The sequence below is a fragment of the Bidens hawaiensis genome, unplaced genomic scaffold, assembly GCF_021521415.1.
Source record: "Bidens hawaiensis isolate Kalapana, Puna unplaced genomic scaffold, B.hawaiensis_p1.1 tig00015481_1, whole genome shotgun sequence".
NCBI lineage: Eukaryota > Viridiplantae > Streptophyta > Magnoliopsida > Asterales > Asteraceae > Bidens > Bidens hawaiensis.
In genome coordinates, this window is record NW_027492387.1 from 2,519 (window position 1) to 13,674 (window position 11,156).

The 11,156-nt window shown below is 30.6% G+C and overlaps 1 protein-coding gene across 1 annotated transcript; it reads right to left on the minus strand.

The window, feature by feature from the left end:
• Positions 1-3,687: 3,687 nt before the first annotated feature.
• Positions 3,688-7,645, minus strand: LOC143549312 (replication protein A 70 kDa DNA-binding subunit A-like). The gene is made up of 14 exons (XM_077040237.1): positions 7,617-7,645; positions 7,458-7,532; positions 5,959-6,118; positions 5,601-5,868; positions 5,423-5,522; positions 5,197-5,324; positions 5,015-5,105; positions 4,791-4,929; positions 4,643-4,706; positions 4,530-4,593; positions 4,332-4,452; positions 4,050-4,238; positions 3,899-3,973; positions 3,688-3,816 (listed from the first exon to the last, which is right to left on the minus strand). The coding sequence occupies exons 1-14, from the start codon at positions 7,643-7,645 to the stop codon at positions 3,688-3,690; spliced, it is 1,632 nt and encodes a 543-aa protein (XP_076896352.1).
• Between the last annotated feature and the right edge of the window lie 3,511 nt (positions 7,646-11,156).

The following is an 11,156-nucleotide window of genomic DNA, read 5'->3' on the forward strand; positions in this document are numbered from 1 at the left end:
GTTAATACGCCCAACGGTATGAGATTTGGGGTTACCTAGATGTGGATATAAACCCATGTTTCCAGACCCCTACCAAGTGTACCCGACCCACGGTGGGTACAAAACCAAATTTCAGGTTACTTAAAAAGAAAAATGTACCCGGACCCGGAAACCAAATCCGCCCCACCGGAGTCAGTTTTCACCTCTAAAATGGTCAAAAACAGACCCAACCAACAAACCGATATAAAAACCCGGAAAACTCCGGTTATAATCTGGTAAAAAAAACCCAACCTTATTTGGAAACCGGTTCCCACTTGACCTAGTTCTTGACTTTGATAACCAAACCCGGATTTTAGTTCCTACCCAGTTTCTGGTAAAAAAAACCCTGGTTTGTGCACCTACTAGTTTACCGATTAATATTTTATGTAAACACGGGAACTTGTCAGGATTTTATATTTTGAACGTGAATGATGAACATCGTTTTCCTTGTAAGGATTGGTGAATTGGGGATGTCAATATTTGGCTAAATATTTTTGGTAAGTCAAAGATGGTTACAAACATTTCTACGTGAAACTTCATCCTTGTGGCTCGTATAGGTCCGAAACCTAGAAGAGTCGCTAGGACATTTTGTATACGGCTACTTCTTAGTAGGATTGTGTAGTATAAATCGGTATATGAATCTAACTTATTTTTTGGAAACCAGAGTGTGTTATGGTTTGAGGTCTGCAACAATATTTTATCATGCACACACTAAAAAAATTGCATCATGCCACTAATCTCTTATAGCATCACAAATGCACTCATGTCTTCCACGCCAAAAATTTTCAGATCACCTAAATCCCGCTCAAAACAAAAACCCAAGTTCATACTAATACGTTGCAAAAAAACAATTACTGTTGGGTGCATCTCGGGTGACAATAGTTAATAGTTGATTGTTTGTAATTGTGTTCTGTAATTTATATGTTATGTTTTGTGTTCATTTAGTGTTATTTTTTGTATGGTTAGCCTAGAGAAAACGTGTGTATGAGCGAACTTAAGTATAGATGAACTTACTTAAGTTCGACCAACATAGGAATGCTAGAATAAAAAGACAAAACCTTTGTGAGAAATGGTAGGAAAAAGATCTGGGACCGATTGATTATAAACACATAATGGTAGGATTGTCCCATGTCATTTTTAATTAATTTTTGAAAATAGTAAGTGATTAATACCCCTATTTTTAGTGGATCTAAATATCCTTTTAAAAATTTTTTGGCAAATCAATTCATGCAATCATTTTAAGGAGGGATGGTGATTAAATTTGAAATAATTTTATATACTTGCTTTTTTTTTTCTTGATTTGAATTAAAATATTTAATCATTTCATTGTGCATTTGATAATGGAGGATTGTAAATTAGAAAAAATAGTTTTCTAGTAAAAAAGTTATTAGCTACTAGCTACAATTTTTTGAAGATTTTTTGTCACTTTCTCTTTTTCTCACGAGCTGTGTTTTCATCTCATATCTTCATTGGAAACATTTGGCATTTACTTGTATGTATTATTAATTACTAAAAACTATTTACGATATTGGAAATAACCGACCATCCCTAATCATCGTTCCCCATAAATCAATTAGTTTTCCATAATCAAATATAGTATGTTAAGCAAAAAAAATCAAATCATCTTCCAAATTGCTTCCTTGTTCAACGATGTTTCTCAAATCATTTCTCTATTCGTTGGTCGATTCTCAAAATGTTCTATTGGTTCCGGAACGGCAGCAAGACAGACGAGGCGGTTCTAAGAAATAAAATAAAGTGTGTTTCATAGCCGGAAAACATTAAATACATGATCGGTTGCTTAACTCGTGTTTTAGTTCTTTGTTGTTGTTTAGACCCAACGCTATGGGGCTCCGTTGGCTTAGTTGGCGGGCGCCCTTGGTGGTGGGGCGCGGTGGTGCCCATGGTTGGAATGACCGGCGCGGAAGAAGAAAAGTGGGCCCCCCTCTCCAACAACTCTCTTCATCTCTCACACACATACATTCATATGCTGATATGCATATATATATATATATATATATATATATATATATATATATATATATATATATATATATATATATATATATATATACTAGGATAGTACCCGTGTGTAAGTACCCGTGTGTATTAGATATGTAACAAAATGTATCTAAAACTACCATACAATATCATAATATATATATATATAAACAACCATAATATATCATCAAATTTATAACCCAAAAGATATAATATTTATCTATATTGGAGATATAGATAATAAGATAGTCTACATAAACAGTTAATAATTACACAAACTTAAGTTTATAGTATATAAAAGTCATTACAACTAATTAGATGTTAACGTTGCTACACAAACATGATAGTCAAAATTTGCAACTTCAAACAAAATCATCAGTACCTAAAACCTGAAAAAGAAAAACAAAATATGGAAGTCAATTAACTATTTAACTCAAATGTGACTAACATATATCATAAAGACTTCATGTAAACATATATCATAAAGAATTCATGTAACATATATCATATCGACACTTCACTCTTGATTTAGATGTGTAATCTTAACGGTCTCGTGGAGAGACTCATGAGGGAAAAGAAGCTTAAAATAATCTTTGAGAATTTTCTATAAAATACAACAGAAAGTAAATTAGCATATATTAACCTAAAAATTTGAAGAACATTATAATAACGACAACTTTTAACTTGTAGATACTGACCATATGTTCAACGAATGGTTGATTAAACACGGCTAATGCAGGATAAATCATCTGATTAATCAGTATTATTGGTAATTGGCTATACAATAATAAAAACAAATATATGAAATTCAAGTAAATGATGAACAAATATGTGTACTAATCAACAAAAATCTATTAATATAGAGTGTTTGGGAATAAAATCAAACAATAATTAGGGTTTAAGTAACCAACTTACCTTCAAAACACGGAAGAAAATCGAAAAGTTTTTTTGATATTAATCGGATAGTTGAAATAGAGTAAAAAGAATTTAAAATTGGTTATAAATCAAACCAAAAGTCGGTTTAACCCGGGTAAAAAAATGGTAAACGGGTTTCTTGAAAGTATAAACATTATTTTTTAATCTTGGAATATAATATTATAACCCAGATATCATATCTATGGTATTTATATTGATCTTATCTTAAACTTTAATATTTGTAGAATTTAATTATATTATTTTAAGTCTATATTGAATACATTTGTTATAGTCAATATTGAATTATGTAATCCAAAATTTAAATAAATAAATTTTTAAAAACGTAAAATAATAAAATTAAAACTAATATTTGAGTTGCAATAAACAAAAAAACCAAAATAAGTTAAAGGATAAATTCAAGAAATTAAAAACCACCATCATAAATAAGAAATGTATGTAAATAAAAGCAAAACCGAAACATAAAGTCTTCAAAAACACCACCAAAATGAAGTCTTAAAATATAAATAACACCGAACACACTCAGGTGTATTTATTAATTACTAAAACGTAAATAAAATAAAATCTTCAAGTCTTCAAAAACACCACCAAAATGAAGTCTTCAAGTCACTTCTCGACCTTCGAAGTAAGAAATTTAACATCGTCCTTGCTTGATCCAACAATGCTAACCAACTCAGAATCATCTTGAACATCGCTTATCTTAGACTTAGTAGAAGAAAATCCCGATGGTTGATCACCCTAAAAAACATCCACAATCTTACGCTTCAGTTTGTCATCTGAATCACAACTTGACATTTTGATCTCATTCACTTCATCATCAACCAAACGATAAGAAACTGGAGTCTTGTTATCCCCAAACTCAGAAATCTGTCCAAAAAAAAAGGTGTAAACAATATAAAAACAAACAAAAAATCTCAAATAATGTAAAGTATATAGAAGTGGAAAAAACCTTTAAAGAAGCAGAACTTGTAGACTGAAGATCAGTTAAAGAATTTCCAAAAGTTAGGGATCCAGAATCAGAAGGCTACAAAATATAATAAAAAGAATTAATACATAATGCAATAATGTAGTTGATACAAGTTAAAGGCATATGAATTTACCACTATAAACTCAGGTATTAGTCTTTTCTCAATAGCAGAAATTATTTCTTGATCGTCTGTTAGCTTTGATATACCGTATACCTCAACATTATTCCTAAAATTGAAATCGGCAATCTCAACTTTAAAAGCAAACTTCTTTTCTAACAAACAGTTCAACTCCGTGGGAAATCCACTATGCCCAACATCATCCTAAAAATTTATAATATAAACATGTGTTACATAAACAGTGTTTTATATAAATAAAATATTAAGCAGTAGAATATGAATACATAAAAACATAACCTCATCTTTAGTAGCAAGCAATTCAGATGCAGTTTTGTTGATAATAAGTTTGGCATCCTGATAAAAAAGGGTCAACGAAACAACACCACTGCCATCTTGAACTCTTAGCTTAATCTTAAACCTAAAATATTTTTTTTAATCAACAACATAGCAACATTTATTATTAAAAAATATTTACATATACAATATAATATATACCTAGGAGTAGGTGTAACACCCAAAGTGTTACATCTCTGATTCTTGCATTCATAAACATCTTCGCCTTCCACCACAGTCACAATCACCTTACGACTACAACTATTGCAACCGACATAGTATCATTCTGAATCCGGACAAACCGCCTTTATGGTCCCCGAGTTCTATAATACTCTTTGGCTGAAATAAATCAATAAAAAAAGATAACATAACGTTATGTTAAAAAGATATAAATTATAATTAGATATTATTATAAAAATATACCTGCAATATAGTGCAAATTTCACAAATGTTGAAAATTGATGTAGCCATCAGAAACTCTTCATCAAGAGTAGACATCAACTTTACAGGAATCGGCCTACGAACAACACCATCAACATTGAACTCTAAAAATTCAAACAAACTGCAAAACAAATTTATAAAGATTTAGAAATGCAAAGGAAGTAATTATTGAATAAACAAATAAAGAGATATAATAATAATATTACCGTGTTTTATAATCTTCAATCTCAGAAATACTATCATTGAGGAACACACGAGTAACATCAGAACCATAGGAATTAGACACATACGATTTCTCTAAAAATTTAAACACAAGATAGTCATTATGATATTAAAATAAGAAAGTCTCCAATCAAAATTAATTATATATTAAAAATAAAAAGCAAACCTTTATGGTATTTAACTCTACCAAATAGCATGAGAATAATCATATGTGATTCATCAAATTGGTCAACAACATACTTAGAGAACTGTGATACGTAATCACCCCAAAGAGTAACGTAAACACTGTCACCGCTGTAAAAATCACAAATATTATAACAAAAATTTTATAGTGTTCCACAATTAAGAAATATTAATAAAAACTGACATATAAATTAATGAAATACATCTACCTGATATCAGAAACCTCCATAGTTAATCTTGCATTTCTTTTTACATCTCTCAGATTAGAATTGTTATCTTTAAAAACATGAACAACATGTCCAATTATGTCTGGAAGACATGGGATTAAAGAATTAGAATTACAAAAAATGTTGATAAATAAAAATATATAAACTACTTAAATAATACCTATAGTTGCTTTCAACAGGATCTCTTTATCAATAACTGACTTGAATGAGTAAAACTTAAAACTGAATGTAGGACCATCAAACTGGCTACAAGGATTAACATGGGTACTGGAGTTTAACACTAACTTATTAGGGCAGTCGATAACCTTGTAATTAGACGCATGAGATCCAATGCTAGGGTTGACTATAGTTAGTGTAGCATTCTCGTTTAAATTTCGTTTAAAACAGAATATATCTTGTTTAAATACTGTAGACTGCATTCGGTTACCCTGGATTTTTAAAAAAACAAACAACAAATTATGAAATAATAACAAAAGGGACAAAAAATAATAAACATAAATGGTAAAACTAAACATTACCGATTCATCCAAAAAACCCATCTCAATCAAGAAATCTTCATTAGGTTTAATGTTATCCTTGACACTCCAAACCTTCAACACTTTTACCTTAATGGTAGATGGAGTAAATCTAAGAACATCAAACTCGTGTAACATAGTAAACTTCTGGGACTCCATTGACCTTAAGAAATAAGAACACAATGAATTATTAACGTATAATGAATGAAAAATGTGAAAGATAAATCAAAAAATATTAAAAGAAAACTGACATTAACTTGTATGAAGAAAAACAATGGAGGTTATAATTGTTCTAGGTGATTAGAAATCTTAAGAAATGAACGAATATATAGTGTAAATTATTGAGTTATTTATGTTAAATTGAATATAAATAGAAAGGATTTCGAATAATGGAAAAATATAATTCTTGACATGATATTACAATTCAAGGACATTATTATTTTGACTAATGTGTTTTGGACTAAATTTAAACTTGATTTCACATATATTGTTTAAATCAAATACAATATATTAAATAATATGTAAAATTTGAATTGCATAGAATAATATAAGTTTAAACATTTAGAACCAGAATTAATGTAATTTGAATCAGTTTTGACTAACTTATAATGTTTCGTGGAATTGATTTTAGGAATTAATGTCCTTGAATTGTTAGTTAGAAACAAAAAAAGGAAACATGTTAAATAGAAAACAATTCATTTTTGACGGTATATTAAACGAATACAAAGGAAACCTGTTAGTCAAACAATTAATATTCATATTTATTATAAATTAAAATTATAATTCAAATCATATACCAAAAATGTATAGAGATACAATAGATACATTCTATAACCTGATTTACTTATTTATAATTGGTAAAGTTGTTAGTCCGTATTATGTATTATTATTTATAGATAAGAACATTTAATTTTAAATAAATTATTATGATTTGAATTATGGAATTTATTATTTATAGATTTATAGATTAAATTTGAAAAAAGAGTAATAATTTTAACTTAATTTTAATTTAATTTTTATTTCGTTATAATTACAAATTAGGAAATACTTAATTGAGGAAAGTCAATGTATAATATTATTTTATTAGGGTTTAAATTCTATAATTAGAATTTTATTATAGATGGTAATGACAAAAATTAGGAAATAATTAATTGAGGAAAGTCAACGTATAAAACCGAATTCGGTTATGTCCACAAATTAGGAAAGTCATACTAAATAATTAGAATTAATGAAATAGTTAATGGTGTAATTTATTATCAAAAACGAAAACAAATACTATTAACTTTTAACTATGATATATGAAATTGAAATATTGTAATACATGAATAAATTAAATCTATACATGAATGTTTAATAAAAATACAAATACTTCGGTCTTCATCAATAGTGATATTAGTATAGATGAGTTGAACAACAACCTGAAATAATAAAAATGAGAATTAATCATTAAATTGTGGACTTTTAAAAAATAATTATAAAACGGAAAATTTAAAACATGTTACCGGAAAAACGATATTTTCAGAATAGCCATGGTATACCAGAAAAGCGATAATAGTATAGATGAGTCGAACAATAACCTGAAATAATAAAAATGAAAATTAATAATTATATTATGGACTTTTAAACAATAATTAAAAAACAAAAAATTTAAAAGGTGTTACCGGGAAAACGATACTGTCATAATGACCATGGTATACCGGAAAAGCGATATTAGTATAGATGAGTCGAACAATATCCTGAAATAATAAATTAGACAATTAATATATATATATTATGGAGTTTTAAACAATAATTAAAAAGAAGGAAAATTTAAAAGGTGTTACCGGAAAAACGATATTGTAAGAATGACCATGGTATACCGGAAAAGAGAAAGAAACTTCTATTAATCATGAAAGTTCATATTTTGATTAATTAACAAAGTTAAATGAAGTATTGAAACAAATATAAAAAAATCATCGTTATAAACACGATAGGAAAAATAAACCGGCAACACTTACCGGAAAAACTTAAAACGTCCACATATCACCTTCATGACCGTGTATCATGTCACCAACCTAAACTGATTTTTTTGAAATCAGTTATATCTGAAAATAAACATATAAAACTTATAAGAAAGAATAACCGGAAAAAATAATAAGGTTGCCGGAAATTAATTTATTGTAGTTTACCTTAGATCGGAAATATTAAGCAGAAATAAGAGGCTAAGAGCGGCCATTAGGGTTTGTGAAAAGTGTAAGCAGAAGAATTTAGACTTAAATACAGTATTTGAATTTACGGGTTAATGGGTTAATGGATAATGAAGACCCGCGAGAAATTAAGCTAATATGGGTTAATGGGTTAAATGTGGTTTAATTGCTGAATTGGAATGATTAAGTAAGGAAATGGATGACATGGAGGTGAGGTGGCATCCTATGTGGACACCCTAGAATGGTGTCATGTGGAAATTGTGTCCTACTTTAATAGTATGTATATATATATATAGGGGCGCATTTGGCGGTATTAAACTACAGCGGGACATTATTGGTTGGGGCTTCGATGCTCTTGGTGCTTAAGTGGCGCAGACGTGGCACTAAGGAGAAGCTTCGAAGCCCCCCACCATAGAGGATAGCCTTTCGGTGTGTTTTTGTTCAGTGTAATTATGTTATTCTTAGTGTTTGTTCATATGCAATTACATTCATTAATCAAAGTGTTTTTTCTTTGTTAATATTCAGTGCTTTTGTTCACCGTATTGGTCAAGATCTAGAAATTAGTTGTAAACATGACACGTATATGACTGAAAACACTATATTCGGAGTGAGCTATTATGTTTTTTTTTTAAAGTTACACAACAGATATTTCTGAATATTGAAATAGTGTGTTTAAATCATGAATGTTGGTTACATTGTAACTTATTTGAATAAGAACATAGTGTTTTTAATCGTTAATGTTGTTTCTAAAGTAAGGATTTTGGTTACTTCTAGTTGTTTTTTTAATCATGAATGTTGGTTACCAAATTTAAGTGTTTTTTTTCCCTAATAATATTGATTATTGATTGATAGTTTCCAAATTTAATATAAAAAAGTAGATGATAATACCCATGGGGTGTTATAAAACAAATATAAAAATATAACACACCTAAGAAAAACACAACAGTGAACATCAACCATTAGATCATCATATCCAACGCTCCAGATCTATTCTTACACATTCTAGACACACATTACTTTTTAGTATAACCTCACCCCACCCACCATATGTAAGGCCAACTTGACTGGTTTACAAGTCAAGGTTGGCCTAGGGTTTTAGTTTAGTATTTCTTTCCATTTTTCTTGTGTTTGTTTCTAGTGTTGGTTGTAACTAAGTTCTACAATAAATAAAAGAATCGTTTTAAGTGATTGTTCTTGTTTCTACTCGTGCATTATCGTATTTGGTCTTGTAGTGATAACAAAAGGGATTATGCACATTTGGTCGACCAAAACAGTCTTGCGAAGATTTGGCCACGGACCTACAATTGGTATCACGACATTTTCTCTTGATTGATGGTTCATGATTGTTAAACAAGTTTTTTAATGAGTTTTATTTTCAAAACCTTCACAAAACCCATTCTCACATATATTCAACCATGTCAGTTTATACCATTCACCAGCAGCCATTACAAACCCAGAAAACCTCAATTGTGGATAGTTTTTTGTCGCCATAGCAAACTTATAGCTAGAGTTTCTCAGCTCAAGCAAGCTTACTCTTATGCGAAGTTAACCATGGGCGGAGTTACCAATAACAAAGTTATACATCGCGAAGTTATACTAAGACGAACATAACTAGGCGAAGTTATACCTAAGACGAACATAACTAGACGAAGTTATACTTGGGCGAACTTAGTCATGCGAAGTTATAGACAAGTGAGCTTTAACCCAGTGAATGTTATGAACTATTGGTCCAAGCCCATTTTACATCTTTGAGACCACAACAGACCCAACCAAGCAGGCCCAATTCGAATGTTAGTAAAAGCCCAGCAAGGAAAATTGATAGAATCAGGTTATAAGCACGGGTTGAAGACGGAGTAGGAAAGAATGAACTTGAATGTGTGAACCGTATGATTTCTCATCTCCATTCTCTCTATTATAGTATTCTATTTTCACATCCCCTTCTTGTATCCAGTTCTTAAGATTCAATGAATTATGAACCGATTACTTTATAGATAACGTGTTTGATTATTAGTTTGTATCGATTCACTTCATTGGTGCTTTCATTGATCCTTAGCATAGATGGCTTTGGAAGAACTCCTGCAACAACATCCTCGTTTACCTCGTTTCAATGGATCTAATCCCGACCTATGGATCTCTCAAGCCGAACGGTATTTTCTCTTTTACGCGATATCTGATGACGAGCGGTTTCCCTATGTCATTGAATCGTTTGATGATGAACCTTTCTAGTGGTTTAATGGTTGGCATCGGAGTTCAGACCTCGTCACCTGGACTGATTTCACTGCTGCAATGATTACTCGATTCAAGGTTAATTCCGTTGATCCAACTGCCATTGAAGCATGCTCGATTTACCAAACTCAAGTTGTTATCGACCCAGTTCAGGAACCAGATCTAATTGATTCCATAATTGATGAGGCCAATTTCATTGTCGCTCCTTCGTTTACACCTCCTCTCACTAACTCTGTTACTACTGCGCTCAATGTGTTCGATGAAATGCCTAATAGTATTGAATCTGATAATGACAAAGAGGTTCATGAAATCATTATATATGAGGTATTATCAATCCAAACAGAATCCATGGTCGATGTTAATGAGTACTTAGGAGTAAAGGATGCTCAATTGGAAATCTCGGATTATTTTTTTATGTTTGAACTTGTTAAACCTGGTGTATATATAATCTTTGCAGATGACTTAACAACAAATCTTATGATAGACACCAACAATTCTGTTGTTGTTCATTATTCAGTTGATTTAATAGTAATTACCTCCTTTGCATGGAAACCGGGTTGGGTTGAGAGTCACGTTTGGGTATCTCCTAGGAAATTCGTTCTCCTTCCTGTCAGTACACTCAAGTTCCACTTTGGTAATCCTGCTATGGTTGTTATTTATCCTGGTCTGCTTTTTGTAACAATACCTTATTCTAATCGCATTACTCGCATGTTTAACTCTATTGTCTCGGCTTTGCATGAGTGTCGTAATTCGTTTTTGGACCCTGTGCCACTTTTTATTGCCCCTGCC

What these genes read in the sequence shown, in the direction of transcription:
- LOC143549312 (XM_077040237.1), bottom strand. Translation starts at nt 7,645, where the DNA reads ATGGTCATTATGACAGTATCGTTTTCCCG. An exon ending in TAGAGTTAAATACCATAAAG is followed by an intron (nt 5,106 to 5,196) that starts GTTTGCTTTTTA and finishes TTAAATTTTTAG; the next exon opens with AGAAATCGTATGTGTCTAAT. An exon ending in CAAGTTCTGCTTCTTTAAAG is followed by an intron (nt 3,817 to 3,898) that starts GTTTTTTCCACT and finishes TTTTTTGGACAG; the next exon opens with ATTTCTGAGTTTGGGGATAA.